This window comes from Micromys minutus, assembly GCF_963924665.1.
Source record: "Micromys minutus genome assembly, chromosome: X".
Classification (NCBI taxonomy): Eukaryota; Metazoa; Chordata; class Mammalia; order Rodentia; family Muridae; genus Micromys; species Micromys minutus.
In genome coordinates this window covers 29,427,832-29,451,726 of record NC_137970.1, presented here as the reverse complement: position 1 = coordinate 29,451,726, position 23,895 = coordinate 29,427,832, and the positions used below count along the sequence as shown (strand labels likewise).

The 23,895-nt window shown below is 38.1% G+C and overlaps 1 protein-coding gene across 1 annotated transcript in view; it reads right to left on the bottom strand.

Annotated features, from left to right (window-relative positions):
• Positions 1-23,895, bottom strand: part of PPEF1 (protein phosphatase with EF-hand domain 1) — a gene marked incomplete at both ends in the record, with an annotated part of 60,072 nt that overhangs the window by 11,944 nt on the left and 24,233 nt on the right. Inside the window, 5 exons of the mRNA XM_080910054.1 lie at positions 311-457; positions 1,791-1,940; positions 3,067-3,103; positions 6,118-6,284; positions 21,126-21,172. Of these exons, the coding sequence (XP_080766180.1) occupies positions 311-457; positions 1,791-1,940; positions 3,067-3,103; positions 6,118-6,284; positions 21,126-21,172 (548 nt within the window). The remainder of the gene's footprint in view (positions 1-310; positions 458-1,790; positions 1,941-3,066; positions 3,104-6,117; positions 6,285-21,125; positions 21,173-23,895) is intronic.

Genomic DNA, 23,895 nt, shown 5'->3' with positions numbered 1-23,895 from the left:
CTACTTTGTTGAGCAATTCCTTATGTTAGTTACCTTGGGTAAATCACTTTACATTTGAGTCTTAGAAATCACAAGGCCTAACAGTTTTAAGAAATGAGTTTCTCTTACAGAATGCATAACTTGAGCTCAAGATTTCTTTTTTCAGTTTAAAAATTATGTACTTGATTATGTGCAACATATAGAGATGAATTTAGAGAAGACAATATATTCTGCTTACAAAGGTGAAGTCATTTTAACATATATTTTGTAAGAGACAACATCATAACCACTGATGAGATGATGTCACTAGGTGAATGTTTTAGTGACCTACTTGTTCCCATTCTTGCTTTGTCAACTGTTCAGAAGCAGACCAGTCTGATTGGGTTGTCCCTGGTAAAACAGTGGCTGAGCTTGATTTATTTCTCTTTATGTCAACTTCTTGACTTATCGGCATTGGTGGCATCAACACAGATTTCATCTGCAAAATATAAAAATGTTTTACTTAAATATTGCATGAACACATGTCAGTCCCAGTTAGAAATCTGTCCATAATGTGCCTCAATTCTGGAAAAGTGTGTGAATAGTCTCTCTTTCATCTCACCTACCTCATGAGCATTGTTAATTTAGTGATGTGTCTGTAATATGGGCCCATTCAAATATTTTTGGGCATTTTGCAACTAAAGATACTACCTTAGGTAAAAGCATCACATCAGAAATTCTAGGGGACCCCAGAGGCATGTGTTTAAGGTGCTAGACATACTGTAAGGTGTTGTCGAAGGAAATAGAAGATGCCAAATATAGGAGAAACTAGTCTTCTGAACCTTTTTCTATACCTGAGGCTTTGAGGAGTTAAAAAATAATCTTTTCAAAGGGGGTATGCATTTGATTTTGTTGTGTTTTCCAAGGATAAATGAGAAAAAGAAGAAAAATAAAACCACATCATGTCTATGAAATTTCTCACAGGGGAAACAGGTTGAAAGCTTGGAAGTCTTTCAAACTCAGTTCAGTATAGTTCTTAGCCAGACCATTCAGCAGTTTATCATGTTGTTTAATCCTGGTAGCAAACCCATTTCTTTGAAAAAGAAATGTTTTCAAAAATATAACATGATAAACTCACTGGATTACTTTATATAATCTGACACTGGAATTTTGCTCTTATCTTCTTTCACAGGAAACAATTAAAATTTTTTTTTTAACCTGTGTGTGTGCTCATGCGCATGTCTCGCATGCGCACAATTCTACAGCACATATATGGAAGTCAAAAGACATGGTTCTCAACTTCCACCATATAACTTCTAAGGACTGAGCTCAGGCCGTTAGGTTTGAGAACAAGAACCCTTACCCACAGAGCCAGTTCACTGATCAAAAAAAAAAAAAAATCCTTAAAACTAGGACTTCTTTTATACTGGTGGCCACAGTTCAGTAATGGGTAACTTTCTATGGTACATTCTTAGTTTCTCCAATAAACTATGGTACAAATTTGTTTTCATTTTTCAAAACTAAAACTAAGTCTTATTCAAAAGTATCTACATAAACTTCCCTTCGAAAAACCTCACTTTTAGAGAGCATCTGATGTGCTAATAATGTATCCCCATTTTCCCATTTGCAACATGGCTTCTTTTTTCTTTAATGTACTGTACATAGAAGGACCACCTAGTCATGCAATCCATCACAGCCTTTCTGGAGACTTTCACTAATTTTCTCAGCTACAACAACCACCAGAGCGCATATCTATTTAAAATGACAAATGAAACAAAGCATATTCCATTATATGTCTCTGAGACAAGTTTCAAGCACATATTACTTCTTACTTTATTTCTCTGTAGCTGATGGAGTATATTCAAGTCTGTGGATTCTGATATCCCACCGTGTATGACCAGGATTTCATTGTCAATAATTGTACCAATTGGGAGCCAGGTATAGACGTCTTCCAAGACTTGTAAGATTTTTTTCCCATGGAGCTGTAAGTAAGAGCTTCAGTAAGTTTTTTTTTTCCTGATATGTCCAGTTAAGTGAATAGTCTCAATATATACATAAAAAACAAGTTTTCATGACAACTGAAGAAAGCCATCAACCAACTAACAAATATTTAGCATGAGATTTTTTCTCATTCTGTATTTTTGATACTTTGATATTCTGGGGCCTTGTTCATGGAGGAGACCACCCTTCTTGTGGCTAATTTCTAGAGATCTTAAATGACTGATTTCATGTGCAAACTGCCCATTTCAGATTCCACACTTCCAAGGATTTTTTTTTATTTTTTAATATATTTAACTTTATTTTATGTGCATTGGTGTTTTGCCTGCATGCATGTCTATGTGAGAATGCCATATCTTGGAGTTATAGTCATTTGTGAGCCACTATGTATGTATGTGCTAGGACTTAAACCCCGGGTCCTTTGAAAGAACAGTGAGTGCCCTAACCACTGAGCAATCCCTCCAGCCCCCCTCCAGCCCCCCAAGGAATTCTTTTCTTTGCCTCTAACTCAAGGCCACCACCCTGTTGTGATAATCAACCCAGAGCTAGACAAAGACAACTAGTGATGACCCCTGAGCTGCAGGGCTGGCTGCCATTGCTCTAAAGACTCAACTCTGCCCTCAACTTTCAGTTCAGTAAGGAGCTTTGTCCTTTCTTTCTGGTGAAAACCTATTAACTGTCCTTGTCTGTTTTTCCTTCTGGGTCCATCTGCCTCTCTGTCTGACTCTGATAATTCCCTGTGTGATATCCCTAGTGTGGCAAACCATGCCCCCTGCATGTAGGGAGGTAGCTGAATAAAACTCTCTCTTCTATATTGGACATTTCTCTGTCTGTCTGTTGAACTATACCTGAGTAAAAACAAACAAACAAACTAAAGAACCCTGGGTGGGTACCTTTAAAGCAATGCAGTATGTTCATATCTATGCTGAAACTGATCCAACAGCACACCGAAAAAAGAAAATCTAAGACTCTATCATGGTGAGGGTTCCTGCTGTGCTTATTATTTTATTGGAATAAATCCTAACTAATCAGCCCATCACCCTTCCTAAAGCAACAATCTGGTCTTCATTGGCTCTTTTTTTTTCACAGCAAAACTAGTATGAGTCTTACCTTGTATTTCTGTAAAATTTCTTTTGTGAAGCCATACCTGAAAAGTAGATTTTTAAACCATTAATTACTCCAAAAAGGAAAGCCATTGATGTCTCACTATTACCAAATAGAAACTCAAGGAAGCATTGACTTCAGTTGAAATACTTAGCAGAGTCTTTCTGGAGTGAGTATTGGAAGAAAGAACACAAGCAACTAATAGCACCATCTTGACTTTCAAGAAGCCGAGAGTATAGGTGGGCAAGAAAATAGATACCTGTGAAACTGTATGTAATACAACCTAACAAACGTATACCAGGGGCTATGTAAAGGCTACAAGCATTTTGAGATGTATGTCATGATGGTTAGAGGAAGCTGTATGGAAAAGACTTTTCATGTAGATAGTATTGCTCAGACATCTGATCACTCAAAATGAATGAGCAGGAAAAAGGAAAAAGTGAAAAAAGACAAAGCAAATCATCTAAGATAAGCTGGGTCTTCTCTGACAAGGGACATGTGATTCAATGAATGGTATTAAAGGTTTTAATAGACAGTATCAGGAATTTTAATGCCTGAATAACAAAAAAGCTAAGGGAAACTTTTTTTTTCAATTACATTTTCATGGTTTAAAATAATATTAAATACCCTTTCCACGTAGGCCTGTCATGACTGGCACTTGATATGTCAACCAAGCAGTCCTTGAATCTGCCCGCCCCTGCCTCCTGAGTGCTGGCTTTAAAGGCATGTACCACCACATGTACTTTTCATCTCCACCAGGTAATGTAAAAAGAACGCATGCCCCTCTTATTGCCACACAAACCACATCATGTCAGGTTTCTCCAGGATGACACTATACTTTTCAAGATAAATTCCCTCCCAGTACTCATCACAGGTGTTACACTGTTAGACTAATGCACATCTTGCTGTCTGAATAAGCTCCATAGGCTCAATGATTCAAATGGTGGATTCCCAGTTCGTGCACTGTTTAGAAAGGATTAGGAACTGTATGTAGCCTTGTTGGAGAAGGTATGTCAGTGGGGGTTGATTTGGAGGCTTCAAAAGCCAAAGCCAAGCTGATTCATTTTGTCTTTCTCTGTCTCTGTATGTTTCTTTTCTCTCTGTGTGTCTCTGTCTCTTTCTCTTACTGTCTCTGTTTCTCTGTCTATCTCTTTCTCTCTCTTCATCCCTCCATCCTTCCCTCCTTCCCTCCCTCCCTGCCTGCCTGCCACTTGTGGATACGCTATAGTTCTCAGCTACTGCTAACATCACAGCAGCTAGATTGCTGCCATGTTTCCCAATATTATGGTCATGGATTCAGTTTCTGAAACTATAAACAAGCTCCTAATAAATGTATTCCTATGTAAGTTGTCTTGGTCATGCTGTCTCTTCACAGCAATAGAAAAGTAAGATAGCATCTTTACCTTTCTGGACATCTCTGAAACACTAAATATAGTTGGCTGAATCATACTTTTAGAAAACTTTCTCCCACCCATTTTGTGACAGTAAACCTTCAGAGTATTCTATAACCTCACACGTTTTCTTCCAAATAAGCATGATTATTAGAATTATTCCAGGTTCTGTCCTAGGTCATTCCTTGCCTTCATGTTAGATTTCAATTAATATCTAGTGTCAATACTATAGATTGAGTCATGTTATACTTCCTATCTATCTCTGGACTGATAATCAATAATACATCAAATAAACCTACCCCAGACTAAATCTATTCAGAATGATGCCGTTATGCCTTTAAAATCAAGCCTTATCCTAGATTGATCCTGCTTTCAAGGCCTCCATAGCAAGTCATTGAGCCCCAAACTGTTATTACCCAAAGTCTTCTCAGCTCTATTTTTTACCATTTCCATTGCCTATCATGCTAGTCTAAATGGGAAGCTAGCATTTCTTCAGTTCTTTCTTAACTGACCTCCTTGTATCCATTTTTGTCTCTCTTCAATGATTTTCTTATCCTTAGATACATGTCCATATTCCTTTACAACAGTCAACCATCTTTTACATCTCCAACCCTACCAAGCACTGTCTTATTTACTTGGCTCTCTATTTCTGTGATAAAGTACCATGACCTAAGGTAACTTGGACAGTTTTTTTTTCAGTTTCCATGCTCCAATCATAGTCCATCATGATGGGAACTCAGAAACCTAAATGCAGGGTATAGAAGATCTCTGTTTCCTGGCTTGCTCTCCATCACTTGCTCAGCCTTCCTTCTTATAGCACCCAGGAAAAGGTTTTTGATAATACTTGTAGATTCCTGTTCTTCATAGGTTTTGTTTTGTTTGTAGTTTGCTTTTATACCTTGAGAATTATAACTGAAACTCTGTACTTGAGTCAGGTGTTGAGACTGTTCTGAAGACAAAAGTGATCTGCTGAGCTTTTATCACAGCATCCAAAAGCTTAGGACCCAAAACAAGAGACATTACATAACCTCTATTTTCTAGAACAAACTGAATTCTCTTTACCATAAAAAGAAAAGAAAAAGAAAAAAGGGAACATTTATTACCTACTGTGCCTTTCAGAGAGAATTCTTAAACCATTTAATCAGTCATTATCCCTCAGATCTCCAGTGAGTCACATCGTTCAAATACTATGTTACAGCTATTCTCAAAATGTTTATGTACAACTATGCTAGAAGCAACTTACCAAGACACAGAAAATACACATACCAATGTAAAATGTGTCAGCTTCTGAGACGGAATTTGTAGCAAGCCAAGAGAAGCAACAGAAACCCCCATCTAAGTCTACTTCATACAACCTACCATGCCTACAAACCTGACCCAACATGCCTACCCAGCATGAAATTTGGACTGCAAAGGGTGGGCATGATAGAAGAAAAGAATATAATAAAGAGGAAGGGGAATCACAGGACTGGAAGTAGTCAGAGAGCTTCAAAGCAGCTGAAACTTAGCTAAAACACTGGGATTAATGAACAAGGGTGAAGTACTTTCCTTATGATTTACCTCATCTCTCCTTCTATACTGCTTCACTTACACCTTTTGACTGTGAACTCAACGCAGCAGCAATTTCAGAGTGGGAATAAAAGAGGAAGCCTAAAATCCACTTTACCTCAGGTTCATCATAAAGTCCTCATGGTTCCCTCTATTGATGTGCAGGTCAGTGGGGTAGACAAGAAAACAAACAAGCAGGATCATTAGGATCTCCATGGAATTGTTTCCTCGATCTACAAAATCACCATTAAAAACATATGGATTGTTCTCTGAAGGCAGGCCATTCTGTGGATAGAGAGGGAAAAAGCAAGTCGTTAAAAGAATATCATTTTAAAGTAAGGTTATATGTTTGTTCCTGCTGAAATGGAAAAAAGGGGTCAATTCATTTTTCCACTGGGATGAATCTGCCCACTGCGTTAAGCTTTTTCCAGGGCAGAAAACTGCAAAGGACCTGGAACCAAAGAGTAGCCTGGGACAGGGAGGTTTCAAGGGGGATGGGGATTATTTATTCTACTCATCATGGGATGCCATGAGTTTTCTCTGAAGGAAGCTAGGATTTGTCAGACTAAGATACCCTCTTGGTAGCAGAGAAACTGTGGTCAGAATATATTGTATGAAAACAATCCAGTAAGAAAGAAACACATGATATAACTACCAAAAAAGTGCACAGTATCATGCTGCCCTTGTTTCTGAAAACAGGGACAACTCCACACAAATAAAAAACACTAACCTAACAGTCCAGTCATATCCTACAGCACCCCTTGCCTGAGTTATTACATGTCCATTACCACAGGTGACCTGAAAGGGGATATGTTGTCATTTTGCAAACTGAGAAAATAAAGTTTACTAAACTCAGGCAAGGGAGCAGTGCTATAGGATATGACTGGGATAGAACAGATATACCAGTGGACAGATATAACCACACGTGGTACTTCTACCAACTATATATCGGACTGAGTGATGACTGGGCCATATCATATATCAGCTATTTTGAGCATTACTCTTGAATACTTATTTACTTATTGTTAAGAGGATACTTATAAAAACAGTATCTGTATGAAAAGAAACTGAGACCAGGGGAAAGCACTAGTTTTTTAAATAGCTATTAACTTGTTCAGTCGTTTATTAAAAAACTCTAAAACAAAACAGGTACATATGACATGGTTACACTTCTTAATGTTACATTTGATAAGGAATTTTTAGCCAAGTGCATTTCTATTTTGCAGCAAGATACAGTCAAATGTTCTTAAATGTTTTACAAAGAGAAAAGTCAAAATATAAACTTTCTGTCTAAAATGCTTATCTTCAGGAAATAATACACATATCCTAATTATTCTAATGTTTCAAACTATTTTCAAATTATGTTGTTAGATTTCAAACTATGTAACAAAAATTAGTCCTTTATAGTCAGCATTTTAAATCATACATCTCAGTATAAAAATTTTAAAACAATACAGGTTATAATATATGAATTAGGAACTTCAAAAATCATTTCCACAGCGTAACATATGCTGAAGGTAGGTAGGGGAGCAAAGCATTGGTATGTTGTGATCAGATGATTGACATCACAATACAGCTCCATGTATAATATAGGTAATCCTGAGAAAGTTATTTAACCTTTTCTCCATCTGCAAAATGGGAATGTCACCCTCATTAATTACCATGCAATATTTGGGAGCTGAACATTTTATGTACATAAAATTCCCTGCAAACCATAATAAACACAAATAAAGAGATTCATTACATCATATCCCCAATGTTATTACTAATTTTAATGTTGCATTACTTTAAAGTTTCTTAACAGGGCATTTATATATATATATATATATATATATATATATATATACATATATACATATACATATATATATATATAAACTGTTACAAAATATAAGCTATAGTCATTAAAACTAAAAACAAACAAACAAACAAACAAAGATCAGAGGATCCCATGCCTCTTATACTGTTTCTTTTCCAAGCCTTGAGATACATAGAATAAATAGCTAGGAGGACTGGCAGAAAAATATATAAGATATGTATAAAGAATAAAAGGTTGTTTTAAAAAATCATGGGAAGGGATGGAGAGGTAGTTCAGCAGTTAAAGACAAGTAGTGAATAATAGAGAACAACAACTGGACAGTGTGCAGAGAGTGAGACATTGAAAAACTCTGCTAAATGGGATATCTTCATCAAATCCCTCCTAGGGCCCAGGGAACACTGCAGAGGAGGAGTCAGAGGGGATGGAGAACACCAAGGTCCTTCGAATGTACCAGGACTAAAACACCCATGAACTAACATAGTCCGTGGCAGCATGCACAGGGCCTATACATGTCCAAGCTAGATGGCACTCTATCACTGAGATGAGGAAGTAGACATAAGCTCCCAAACATAACTAAAAAGTTATCCCCACTTGGCAACCACTTGCCAATGGAGTGTCACTGGGTACACTGGCTGGTTTTGTGTGCCAACTTGACACAAGTTAGAGTCATCAGAGGAAGGAGCATTGTAGATTTATGTTAAGGTGATACATGATTGGACATAAGAGAGTTAGATGGAGAAAGGTTGGGGAGCGGAAGTGGAGGAGAGGAGGAAGAGATTCCTGGGGAGATGGAGGCAGACATTTATGTTTCTCTAGGCACATCTCTTCATAAATAAGGTTATTATGAATGTTTTATAAGGGATGGAATTGTACAAGATCATTTGACTTATCTAGGTGGGCAAATTATATTTTATCAATTGGATCAGAGTGTTTTGGTGTGTTCTTTGATGTGGTGACTTAATTGAGTTCAAAGGGTGTACTGGTGGGACTCATAAAGCCTGCCACAGAGTTGAGGTGTGTGTGTAAGGCCTGACAACAACATGCCAAGGGAAATTGTGTGAGAATAACATGTCGGGTGGTTGTATCCACCCAGGACAGGAGCAGCAGGGGTGGTGGAGTGAACTGCACTAGAGTTCTTAGAGGTGACCTGGAGTGCCAAGTAGTGTGGGGGGGACCCAATGCATGTGCTCAGCTCTGCACTAGATCTGCATCCACAGAGTGAGACTGGGGAGATAAAAGATTAAGCTATCCAATAATATTTACTACAATGGAGCATCACTTGAGAAAAATCTTCCATGAGATCCAATTGTAAGGCATTTTCGAAATTACTGATCAATAAGAAAGTGCCAGTCCATGGTGCCATTTCTGGGCTGTTGATCCTGGGTTATAGAAGAAAGCAGGCTGAGCAAACAATGGAGAGAACAATCCAGTGAGTACCATCCCTCCATAGCCTCTGAATAAGCTCCTGCTTTCCAGGTTCTAGCCCTGCTTGAGTTTCTGTTCAGACTTTCTCCAATGATGGATGATGATTGTATAAGCCGAATAAGTCCCTTTTCTCTCCAACTTGCTTATTGGTCATGGTATTTTGTCCCAGCAGTAGAAACTCCACTGAGACACTGGGTATAAACCACACATAAGTGTAGGCCCCAGGCCCGGCAATAGATGACCAATACAAAACAAACTCTGTGATTTTCTAGATTATTTTTTGTCTCATATTGCTTTGGTAGGGAAAACTTTACCTTATTGGTTTTTTGTTTGTTATGATTTCTGATTTTGTGCTTTTATGTTTTTTTCCTGATGTATGTTCTTTGTGTATGTGTGTGTGCTTTCTGTATGTGTGTGTGTTTCTCATGCTTTTTCTTTTCTCTTATTCTAGTTTCCTCTTTTGTTTTCTAAATAGATAGAAAAAGGCATAGAGTTGGATAGGTTAGGAGGTAGGGAGGATGTAAAAATGAGGGAGGAGAAACTATAATAAGAATACTTTACAATAAAAGGTGTTTTAAATAAAAGCAATTAAAAGAATAAGCACTTCTGTTTCAGAGGATCCAAATCCTGGTCCCAGCACCCACATCAGGTGACTCACAATGACTTGTAACTCTAGATTCAGGGGAATCTGATATCTCTGGCCTTCATGGGCATGTGGGTCAACAGCATAGACACACAGATATACACACATTGAGACATATACAAGACACATACACTGATGCTCATGAAGCCCTATCAAGAAAAAAAAGAACAAAGTAATTAAGAAAAATACAAAGAAAGGAAAGGAAGAAAGATAGGAGACAGGAAGGAAAGGAAGGAGAGAAAGATTATCAAAACTAAATAAGAAAACAAATATGTCTCAACATAGCATGTGGAAAATAATAAAGACAGACACTAATATCAACCTCTAGCCTCCATATATGCCAGCCAAAGTGCTCATGCATGCATGCACCACACAGATACATATGCAGACACACAACCACTTCCTCACCCCACCCCCACAATTTAAAAAAGAAATATTAAATGTATACTGACCTCTTCTTAGCACTAAGCCTTTCAAGGCAATGATTTCAAAGCCAGGCAAGATTTATTTGGATATATATGTCTTGCTGGTTTGGAATTAGTCAAAGTATTTTGCATAATCTAAGTTAGAACACATTTTAGTCTTCAAATAATAAGGCAACTAAGTCTTCTGTGACATGAGTCACTAGGCTCTTTAGGCTCATGCTACTGAGATCTCTCCCAGTTCCTTTCAAATGAGCAAAATTTTTTCACTCAGCTCCAGCATACTCAGATTTACACTGCAGTTAATAAGTAACACATCATTTATGACATGGATATTAAGCCAAAAATCACAGAAAACCCAGGGTAACCACAATTCTGAAAAGCACTCTGATGATCTGCAAGGGATTTAAAAAAGTGCAGAACATAATTGACTAGACACGCACAAAAATGAGACATTTCGCTCTATTTTCACCTAATTCCTATTGAAGCATTTTATAATAGACATCTGAAATTTATTTCAACATACCTGGACATTTTCCCAAGGAATATCAAACAATAACTTCTGGACTTCAATTCCATAATGTCACAACTTTCATTTTTACAACCTCTGTTTTGAAGATCTATTCTCCTCAACAAAAGAAACAACTTTATCCTAGTGGCAGCATGAAGAATCCCAGTGATGTGGGATACAGAATTAGATTACCTTCACTGTGGGAAAGTTTTGTGCGTGGGCTCAGGTGGAGCAATGAGGGGAAGGCAGGAAGAAAAAGAAAAAGAGATAGCACGGATCCCAGTAGACAGCATCAGGGTGATACCCACAGGGTTAAAAGTTAATTAGCTGCTTTGTGTCCACATCCAGCTCCTTTCCCGCTGCAGGAGCACCACTCTCAGCATCAATTTAACAAACTCATTCACTAATACTTGATCTACAATTTCAAGCTTTCATTCAATGAAGGAAAATGTCTTGTAATGATAGCAAGGCGGCGGCTCTAAATGAAGTATTTTAAATTGGTCACTCCAATTAAGCAAAAGTGGCTGATTAGAATTAACCTTTTCAGAAAATAAAATCTAAAAACATGACCTAACTAATGATATATAAATTGCCTTACTTGATGATGAAATTATATTTGAAGACATATAAAGTGGAGGTGCCCTTTTAGCAAAGGTCTGTTTTGGTTAAGAGTGTGGTACCTAGAGGGGAAAAGAATTTCCAAGCCAGATGGGGTTGAGTGAGCTGAAAATATATCAGAGTTAATGTACTAAATGACAAAAATTAAGTAAGGATGGCCAAATACCAAACAAACAAAAAACTAACAACAATTCCTCAAAAGCAATCATTGCTCTGAAACCCAAAAAATGTACTGCAGTATATCACAGGAAACTATGTAACAGAACCTTCCTTGCACTTCAAGATGTTCCTTTATGGTTATTAAATTATTAAACAGCCTTAAAAGGATTACCAAAACTGCCATTCCTTAACCCAGGCATGGTAGTCATGTTTAAAATCTCACGAGTACCAAGAATGTGAAAGGATGAAAACCTTGAAATTAAGGTTAGTCTTGGCTATATAATGAGGCTGCCTCTTGATAGAATAATAAATAATAAACCAGGCTTGGTGCCACACACCTGGAATGCTAGCATCTGGGAAGTTGAGAGAGAATTGCTGCAGGTTGGAGTTCAAACTTGGTTTCACAGCAAGATCTTGTCTCAGACACAAAGCCATCCATGAAGTCTTCAATGAAGCTAGTGTCCCACCAGTAAGTTCCCTTAAAACTCCAGATCCCAATCATAATCTTCTCTCAATGATCTTTTCTTTATTGTGTTGCATGCCTCCTTCCCTGTGCTAGGAACCGATCCCAAGGGAATCTTGTCTTTTTATCAATCAAACTTCCCAGTAAACTCTATCTATCAGGGCAATAATTTTCTCTTAGTCATGCCATATTGCCAAGTTTTAGCATAGTTTCTCATTCATAGATGTTAAATGGAATCAATGATCCTCATAGTTCATCTTTGTAGGTTGTCCTAGTTTTTTGCATGGCACTTAAATCTTCAGTACACAGAGTCCAAAAAAAAAAAGATTATTAAATGAACAAGTTAATGGGAAGTTTCATTTTTACATTATGATCAGTTATAATGTTAAATGCCTTGACCCTTAATCTTACTACTCAAGGGGATGAGGCTGAGGGCCAGAAGTTCAATGGATGCCTGGGTTCTGGAGCTTGTCTACTGCTCACCTGAGCAACTTATTAAGACCCTGTCTCAAAGTTCTTGTAAAAACTAAAACAAAGGATTGAGGATATAGCTCAGTGGTAGAGTGCCTGCCTGACATGTGGGAGGCCCTAGGTTCAATTCCCTGCACCATAAAACAAGTCCCGAGTCATACCTGCCACTTGGGAAAGAAAAGTAAAATAGTTAGGAATATCAGTGATGCTACTGCCTCTCATACTTTGTTGGCCTGGGCCATACTTGAGCATGTAGCCCTGTAGATATTATAAAGAGAAACCAATGAGGAAGAAAGCATATAGCAAAATGCTAACTAAGAGGTGAATAAAATATTTTTATGAAGGCCAAACTTCTGGGTTTTTTTTTAATTTTTAAGGGTTGATGGAGAAATAAAACAATTAGCCATAGTTAAGTCATAAATATTGGAAATAGAATTGAGCAACCCAGAGGGGTCCAGGACACCATAAGAAGACTTATAGAGTCAACTAACCTGGGACCATGGGGACTCACAGAAACTGAACCACTGACCAAAGAATGTGCAGGGTCTGGACATAGCCACACACCCACCCCACATTTTCAGCAGATGTGCAGCTTGGTCTTCATGTGGGTTCCCTAACAATTAAAACAGAGACTGTCTCTGACTCTTTTGCCTGCTATTGGATCCCCTTTCCCTACCTGGACAGGCTGGTTGAGCCTCAGTGGGAGAGGGGGTGCTTAGTGATGCTGAGACAAGATGTCCCAGGGTGTGGTGGTACCCAAGAGGGGGCTCCTGAGAGAAGGGGAGGAGATAATGGGGGATTCATAAGGGTGGGACTTGGAGGAGAGAAGGGATTGGGAGTTTTGACTGGGATGTGAAGTGAATAAATAATGAATAGAAAAAAGACATAAGTGTTGGGCATATCTAGCTTTAAATATTCTTTTTTTTTGAATTTCAAACAGGATACAGTTAGCCAAACTGATCCTCAAAATTTAAATTTTGTTTCCTTTAAAGCATGATAATTAGATAAAAAATTTAAAGTATGACTACTAAGTTAGCTCTAAATGAGCTTGGAAGATCAGGGCTCAACTCATATCTCTTGTCCATGAACTGAAGTGACTTAACTGCACTGGGCTGGGATTCAGTGAGCTGTTGCTTCTCTGACCGAGAGCAAAATATTAACTCAATTTAAGACTTTCTAGAGTTCAATGAAAATGAAGGAACAACATACCCAGACATATGGGATACAATAAAAGCAGTGTTAAGGGAAAAGTTCATACCACTAAGTAGTGCATACCTTCATAAAGAAATTTGAGAGATCTCATACTAGCAACTTAACAGTACACCTAAAAGCTCTAGACCAAACAGAAGCAAAAACACTCAGGAGTAGTACAAGGCAGGAAATAATCATGCCTGAAACCAACCAATTAGAAACAAAGAGAATGATGCAAAAAATCAACAAAACCAAGAGCTAATTCTTTGACAAAATCAACAATATAAGACATATCCTTAGCCAAACTAAAAGGCATAGAGAGAGAGAATATCCTAATTTTTAAAAAATCAGAAATAAAAATGGGGAACATAACAACAGATACCAAAGAAATCCGGAGTCATTAAGTTTTATGTCACAAGCATGTACTCTGAAAAATTGGAAAATTTAAACTAAATGAATCAAGATCAGATAAACAATCAAAATAGACTTATAACATCTAAGGAAACAGAGAGTCATTAAAAGTTTCCCAACCAAGAAAAGCCCAGGGACAGATGGTTTAGTGGAAAATTCTGTTACATTTTCAAAGAAGAGCTAATACCAATATTTCTCAAGTTATCTTACAAGATACAAACAGAAAGAACACAGCCAAATTTATTTTACAAGGCCACAATCATCCTGATAACTAAACCACACAAAGACTCAACAAAGAAAGAGACGATCAGACCAACTCCCCTTATGAACATTGATGCAAAAATACTCAACACTCACAAACCGAATTCAAGAACACATCAAAAGCAGCATCCATCATAATCAAATAGGCTTTATCCCAGAGATGCAGGGATGTTTTAACATAAGAAAATCCATTAATGTAATCCACCATATAAACACAATGGGAAAAAAGCCCACATGATCATCACATTAGATGCTGAAAAAAACCTTTGACAAAATCCAATACCCATTCAAGATAAAGTCTTGGAATATTCAGGGACATGAGGCACATACCTAAACACAATAAAGTAGATATACAGCAGGCTGATAGCTAACATCAAATTAAATGGGAAGAAACTTAAATGAATTCCTTGAAAATTAGGGACAAGAAAGGCTGTCCACCCTCTCTATGTCTAGTCAATATAATACTTGAAGTTTCAGGTACAGCAATAAGGAGATCAAGGGGATACCAACTGAAAAGGAAGAAATCAAAATATTATATTTGTAGATGATATGATAGCTTATGTAAGTGACCCCAAAAACTCTACCAGAGAAATCCTACAGCTGACAAACACCTTCAGCAAAGTAGGTGGATACAAAATTAACTCAAAAAGAAAATCCTGTACATTAAATGAACTTCATGAAGTATCACCATCCCTAATTTCAAGCTGAACTACAGAGCAATAGTAATTAAAAAAAAATAACTGCATGGTATTGGTATAAAAACAGACAGCTTGATCAATGGAATCGAAGTAAATCTACATACTTATGGACACTTGATATTTTATGAAAAAGCCCAAAGTATATAATGAATAAAAAAAAAGAATCTTCAACAAATGGTGTTGGTCTAATTGGTTGTATGTGTGTAGTAAAATACAAACAGATTCATATTAATCAGCCTGCACAAAACTCAAAACCAAATAAATTAACAAAAAAACAGATATACTGAATCTAATAGAAGAAAAAGTGGGTAAGAACCTTGAACACATTGGTACTGGGGAAAATTTCTTGAACAGAACACCAAATGGCTTATGCTCTAAGATCAAGAATCAACAAATGGGACCTCGTGAAACTGCAAAGCTTCTGTAAGGTAAAGAACAGTATCAATAGCTCAAAACAGCAACCAACATATTGGAAAAAGAAATTTACCAATCCTACATCCTATAGAGGGCTAATATTTAATATATATTAAGAACTCAAGAAGCTAGACTCCAGAGACTCAATAACCCTATTAAAGATGGGGGACAGCTCAACAAAGAATTCTCAACAGGGGAATATCAAATGGCTGAGAAGCACCTAAAGAAATGTTCAACATCCTTAGTCACTAGGAAAATGCAAATCAAAACAACCCTGAGATTCCACCTCACACCAGTCAGAATGGCTAAGATCAAAAACTCAGATGATAGCAGATGCTGGCAAGGATGTGAAGAAAGAGGAACACTCCTCCACTGTTGGTGGGATTGCAAGCTGGTATAATTGCTCTGAAAATCAATCTGAAGGTTTCTCAGAATATTGGACACAGTACTACCTGAGGATTTAGCTATATCACTCCTGGGCATATACCCCAAAGATATTCCAACATATATCAAAGATACATGATCCAACATGTTCATAGCAGCCTTATTTGTAACAGGCAGAAGCTGGAAAGAACCCACATGTCCTTCAACAGAGGAATGGATACAGAAAGTGTGGTACATACACATAATGGAATACTGCTCACCTATTAAAAACAATGACTTCATGAAATTCTTAGGCAAATCAATGGAAATGTCATCCTAAGTGAGGTAACCCAATCACCAAAGAACACACATGGTATGCACTCACTGATAAGCAGATACTAACCCCACGAAGCTCTGAATACCCAAGAAACAACTCACAGACCTTATGAAGCTCAAAAAGAAGGAAGGCCAAAATGGAGATGCCTCAGTTCTTCTTAGAAGGGAGAACAAAATACTCACAGGAGGAAATACAAGGTCAAATAGAGAAGCAAAGATTGAAGAAAAAAATCATCCAGAGACTGCCTCACCTGGGGATCCACCAAATATACTGCCACCAAACCCAAGCACTATTTCTGATGCCAAGTAGTGCTTACTGGCAGGAACCAGATATGGATGCCTTATCAGAGGCTCTGCCAGAGTCATACAAATACAGAGGAGGATGCTTACTGCTAAACATCGGATTGAATACAGTTTAAGTTTCACTGAACCCAATGAAAGAGCTAGATAAAGGACTGAAGAAGCTGAAAGGGTTTGCAACCCCATGGGAAGAACAACATTACCAACCAACCAGCCCCCAGAACTCCCATGGACTAAAATCCAACCAATGAGTACACATGGAGAGACCCATGGCTCAGGTGCATATGTAGCAGAGGATAGCATTGTCTGGCATCAATGGGAAAAGAGGCCTTTGGTCCAGTGAAGGCTCTGGACCTCAGTGTAGGGGAATGCCAAGAGGATGAGGTGGGAGTGGGTGGTTGGGAGAGGGAGCATCTTCATGGAAGCAAGGGCAGGGTGAAGTAGGTGTGGGGGTAGGGGATAACATTTGAAATGTAAATACATAGAATATCCAATAAGATTATTTTTAAAAAGGAAAAAAAAAAAAAAGAAAACCTACAAACCCAACTAACAACTAACCTGGACCCATGTGGACTCATAGATTCTGAAGTGCCATCCAAACAGCATGCATGAGAAGGAGCTGTGCCCTCTAGATGTATGTAACAGTTGTGCATCTGGGTCTTTATGTGGGACTCAGGAGCAGGGCTGTCTCTGATTACATTGCCTGCCTTTCCCCTAATTGGCCTGCCCTGTCTATCCTTAATAGAAGGTATGCCAAGGCAGGTTGGTATCCTTAGGTGTCCTCCTCCTTTCTGAGAAGAGGAAGAGGAGAGGTAAAGTGGGAGGGGGTGACTTGGAGGAGTGAAGGGAGGGGAAGCTGTGATCAAGATGTAAATTAAATAAATGACTGAATTAGGAAAATATTCAGTTAGTACAATTCTTTTAAAATAATATTATGAGACCTGCCATGGTGGCACTTGACTTTAGTCATAGCCTTTAGGAGACAGAGGCAGGTGGATGGATCTCTGTGAGTGCATGGCAAGCCTACAGTGCAACATAGTGAGATCCTGTCTCAATGTGATGGTGGTGGTGGTGTTGATGGTAGAGTATGATGGGCACTGTGAGTCATACCACTAACCTCAGCTCTAGGGAGGATAATAAAGAAGGAATACCCGAGTTATATATCCTGTGTGTGTGTTGTGGTTTTAGCACTTTTTCTTGTGGCATTGCTGAAAATACTAATGATATTCACGACCTTCCCTCACTGCCTTATCATAGTTGTTCTTGCTTTCCTTTTAAAAGGAAAGGCCATTGTGTATGCTGCAGATATGTGACACAGTGTTACAAGATGCATACACAGATGGAGAAAGCAATTCCAGAGAAACAAACATACCCATCATCTCCATAGCCACTCATAAATGTGAGCATATGTTGACATTCACTCTTAAAATCTACTCATTTACATGAATCCCAGATACAGTAAGTTACTGAGCACAGCAGGTTCACAGCATGGTAAATATGAAACCAAAAGATGCATGGGAAGAAGTGAAAGTGAAGAAAGTGTTATTCCCTAAAGTAGGTGAGGGGACACCAGAGTCGTTCTGTTCTCCAAGCAGGATCTTGTTCCAGTGAAAGAAGCATATCGATTTTACAAAGGAAAACTCTTTAAGTTTGGGCATGTTCCTGGGAATACTCAACCAAGAAGTATGTATCTGAGCATGTCCAGCTTAAGAGGGAAAGATAGTAGACACATTTTTGAGCATGCTCAGCTCAGGGTCATGAAGCACACATTTAAAAGGTTAAAATAATGGATAAGGGCATTTTGGGGAATGTTCCACTTGTATCATAAAGATAGCAAGAAGAAAGGCATCTAGGCATGCTTACTGTCCACAAAGGTTTTTGCTTCAGAAAGGAAAGAACACTTTGAAAATGCATTAATACAGGAGTTTGTACCTGAAGGTACCAACTCACTCAGCAGCCAATAAGTATCACTTTATTAATGTAGCCCTCACAGATCTGTTTTTTCAGTTTCTCAAAATGAAATCTTGCCATCCTTAATGGTCCTTCCCTTGCCTCCCCCCCCCCCCCCCCGTTGAGTCAGGCAAGTGATATATATGGTTTGTTCCATGCCCGATCTGCATGTTACTTTCTCACTTGGAGTTTGATAAAATTCTAACCCATTCCACTTATTCACTACTTTCAAATATTCCCCTTACCTCCTTCTACCCCAGCCCATGCCAGAGTAGCTTCCTCCTCTTTTACTGCAGGGCCCTGAATAATGTCACTGGAGAACTCTTGAGATGTTTCTAGCTTCCATTTGAATGCTCTATTTTCACCTTTAGTTCCTTTGATGATGCTTTCTACCACCTACCTCCTCCTGTTCAGTCTTTACATTAGCACCTTCCAGTTTTATATGTTCCATGTCACTTTGCCAATGCAATTAAAGAACTGTGTCAGAATACTCTGTCCTGATCTCGCTACTCCAGGACTCAGTCTCTCATCATACCTTGATATCTTTAGCTCCCCTTTAAAAAGGTTTCTTTTCCAAATCACTTGGAGTATAGGGACCACTGTCCTCATTTAAATTTTGCAGCCATTTTTTTCTTTTCAAGTGTTTCCCAAAGTCTCTAGATAAAGACTTGCCAGATTGTTTTGATTACTACTGTCCATATTGCATCTTCAGATGCATCCTGTCAGCAATGACCAGAAAGGAATCTTGAACATTTAGCGTGGTAAGCCAGTCAAATATCTCTCATCGGACAAATTGAGACTTCATTTAACCATTCCACTCTTCTTATCGCACACCTTTCCAATGTGGCCAGAGGAATCTCCATGTTATGACTGATAAACTCCCTCTACTTAACCTCATCCAGAAAGAATTCTCTCCACAAATAGAGACCTCCCATGAGGATGCTGGTGATCCCTGACTCTTCATCCCTACTCTAGAAGTAAAGAATCTATTTCCTTCAAGGAAAAATATTTCAGGGGCAGGAAAGTGGAAGGTCTGACACTTTGCCTGCCTCCTTTCAGACCCAATAACTTTCTCAGCTCCTTGGCTCTAGGTCCAAGGGTCTACTCACTGAACACTGCTGATACTCTTACTCAGCCTTGTAGCTTGCCTTTTGTATTCCACCACAGACTCTAATATTACCTGGGACTGAAAACACCTGCAAATTTCTATCCCTCCTGCTTTCTAAGGCTCTTCCAGCTACTTCCTGGCCCTAGTACACATTCTAATCTTTCAATCCTCCCAATAGTCCCATAGTGGGTTCTCTTCCTTCCCTAGCTTGACTCCTACGGCTACATACAGAAGGTCTCTTCACTAACTCCCTCAGCTCCCTATCAGTAAGGCTTGTCTGGAATTTGTATACCAACCAACTGCCTAGAGAGCTTCCAACTTCCTCTGAACACACTCCCTAGCTCTGGACCTTGTTTAGGCTGCCCAAAGTGTCACCCAAATCCCCTCCAAAGTGCCAGGTCCATTGACTTACTTCTAACTTGGCCTATCCCATTTTCTTCCAAGTTGCCATTATGGATAAATGAAACAAAACCTTGAATTTCTGTCATAATGTAGATCCTTTAAATGCTTTCGAATGAGAGAGAGAGAGAGAGAGAGAGAGAGAGAGAGAGAGAGAGAGAGAGAGAGAGAGGGAGGGAGGGAGGGAGGGAGGGAGGGAGGGAGGGATGGAGGGAAGGAGGGAGGGAGGGGGAGGGGGAGAACATGAGCACTCAAAGATGGGTTAGTAAAGACATAGAAATGATCTTGACGAAATTGGGGGAGGGGAAACAATATCATCAGATATATTAAATGAAAATGTTTAAAATAAAAATAAAATAAGTATTAAAATTTAAAACAATGTTCTTGGATAATTACATCACTTTAGCTGTAAGACAATGTATGCAGTGGAAGCCCAAGATAATATGGAAGCTGGAAAACAAATTGTGGTTTATTTTGCTAGTCATAAGGATGCTAGATAGATGGACAATAGATGCATTAATCAAAAAGAGACGTGTAGAAGACCATTGTTAAATGAAAGCACAAGGGCCACAGATGGGTTTTCTAGATGTCATCATTCTAGAGGCAAACATTCAGGTTGCAACTGTTCGCTCAGAGAGAAAAATGAATCTAGTCAAAGAGATACAGATCAAGTCTGTGACAGCCATGCTGTTTGGTGCAAAAGATGAAGCACCAGAAAAGCAACTGAGCTTAGAGCTGCTAGAGCAAGTTAGACATTTACTAAAGGAATCTCCGTTCTCATCCAATTAGTGTGTGATAAAAGGGAAAACTCCTTATAGAACATGTTAATTTCCAAGCAAAATAAAACAGACTACATTTCTCTTCATCCTGTCACAGCTCAACCTTTATAACATAAGAACAGGTGTGCACACATTCTAACTACATACAGATACCCTCAGTGTTGAACAAAATATCTAATTACATTAAAAAAAACAAGTCTTATGAGATGTATGGAAAAACAAAAGATGTGTCTCTACAAATCTTTGAGCTTCTAAGATAAGAAACTGTCATATCGCATTTATACTTTTGTATGGACATGCATACAACAAAACAAATATTGTTATTTGCCCTAGGATTGCCCTCACTCAACAAAAGCACACGCTAGTTAGGAAAACAAGCACTTACCTTATAGAAAATCAACATCAGATCATCCAGTTTCCCATGCAAATCCCCTGGAACACAAATGAAAAAAATCAGTATTCAGTGAGAAGCAAGATGAAATGCTTATTTTCTTATAGAATTTTAAATCTCAGATACCCCAAGTGTTCTGGGATTGGAATTTCCACTTTATGTTGATGCCATATTAATACAAATTTTGCTTCTACAGACTCTTCCTTTGCCTCCCATGGTACCCATGAGGTCAGTACAGCAACTGGAACTGTTTGATATAGGTAGGCATTTAATTATTCTGAGTTGAGGTTCATATTAAGAATTTTATGCTTACTTTCTTCTTTGATCCTTATAACCGCTCATTGAGTAGCAGCATTGTACTCACTCTTACATTCCAAATGAGACTCAGAGTAATTAAAAACCATATGCAATCACCCTGCCACCAAAATCTAAGCTAGAGTTCAAACCTAGCATCTTCTCACCTCAAGGTGATTTCCTCTGTATTACCCCCATGTTAATGATCAGGAAAGTGGCGAAAATAGCTATCACAGGAAACATTGACTCTCCAAGGACCTACCATAGTATCTAGGCAACTAGGCACTCAATGTATGCATTTAATCACTAAATCCATATCCATTCATTTGTTGAGGTTTACTTTATTTTACTTCTAATTTTAAAGGTTTAAAATTATAATAGGATAGTTGAGATTCTTTTTGATGAGACAGTTATGAGGGAAAAAAAAGAAGAGCCAACTAATGGAAGCTATTGAATATAAGACTCATTAATGAAAAACAATAAGTGACTATATGAATATTCAAAATTTCTACTTGGATAAATATTTTTATGTAAAATATTTATCTTTTATAATCTTTGATTAAAATTCATGTTCAACTTAATTACCATATAATTTAATTTAAGAACACTTTTTTTCTCAGTTTATCTAAAATCTCATAAACAAGATAAATTACATTAAAAACAACAAAATTAAAAATCTCACATCACTGGCACTTTTTATAAAATTGCCAGAATATTAAAAAATAAGATAAAGAAAATATTGATGTTAATGAATACTGATATGTCAATACTTTTATGTATTTTCACTGCAAAAATTAAATATATATTTAATATATCTTGCCAATTATTTTGCTTTCTTAATTTTCTTCAGAGTGATTTACCTATTAAAAATATAAGTATACTAGCCATGGAGATGACTCAGTAATTAAAGTGTTTGCTATTCAAGACCTGTGCTCAGATCCTCATCAACCATGTACAAAAACAAGATACAGTGGTCCTCATCTGTACTTTCAATGCTGAAAGCAACAAAGATATACTCACTGGCCTCCAACCTTTCCAGTCAGTGAGCTCCCGGTTCAATGAGAGACCATGTTGTGAAAAGTAGTGGATAGCAATGGAGAAAGACATTCACCACTGATCTTGTCTCTATATGCATGCATGTACATTCACATATGTATGCATACACACACACATACCACCACCACCACAGCCACTGTCATATCCACCACTACTTCCATTACCACATGTACAGAAATTTGAATATGAGGGATTAGAATATCTGGCATGCTAAAATATGAGGCTGCTTCAGCGTATTTGCTTTTCTCTTTACCAAGGTTGCTACACGGAGAAAACTATCTGGAAACAAATGTCCCAAATGTAGGGTCCCTTAAATGAGTTGATTTAACTGGTCTACCTATTCTGTACAGACAAGTGCACAGACGGCATCCTCCTTAATCTGATATGTAGAAGACTTCATTTTAATGCAACTCTATCACTGACTGGATGAGTAAGCTAAAGTACAGGGTATTATGTAGAAATGCATTGGCAAAATCACGTATTTCTCTCTGGACCTCTATTTCATTCATAAGAGCAAGATGTAAGGGCTTTGAATGTAGTTCAACGATAGAGTGCTCGCATATCAGGGGCAAGACCCTGGGTTTGATCCTTACTATGAAGAAAAAATTAAAACCTCAGCTTTTAGTAAAAGGACTAGAACTTCTCAGTAAGGACTTTTCAGTTCTCATATTGTAGAATTCTAGGACTCCTGTGTCCTCTAATTCATTTCTTTTTCTATGGTGCAGTGGCACACATCTGTAACCTTGATGCAGATTGATATGCAGTAGCAACTGGATGGCTAATAGAAATGAAGATCTTATGGTTTTGACTGTTAATATACATGTGGGTAGAAAGCCTAGTCCCTGGCTTTAGAGGCTTCACGGGTTGGCATGGTTTCCTGAGCCTTATGACCCAGCGTTCTTTATTTCCATCAACTGCAAAGCCTGCTATAGCTTTGAATAAAAGGTCCCTATACTAAGGTATATTATTGTCTAAAGTAATCTGGTGGCCTGATTCGGTTGAAATTAAACCATTAGAGACTCTTCAAAAAACCTGAGGTAGCCCAATGTCACAAGATATGTACTGCTAGATCAAGTTCTTGTCACCACTATGATGCCGGCGATGGAAAGGGTTTAATTAGATTGTCAAATCCACTTCTACCTGCCAGAGCAAGAGAACGTGGGCTAAAAACTGATTTGGAAAATAACAACCACTGTTTTGTAACCTAAAGGCTTAATTAGAAGTTAGGGAATTGCTGTTCCTTCCATGCACCCCACTCCGAGACAGTGTAAGCGTGCTGAGCACCAACTGTGAGGAATTTCAATGTGTACTGTTTCGAGAAGCAATATCCTGCCAGGCTGGCCTATAAGATAACACAATCTCAAATCTCATTATTTAGAAGAACAAGAAACAGATTTTGGGGACATTCCCACTC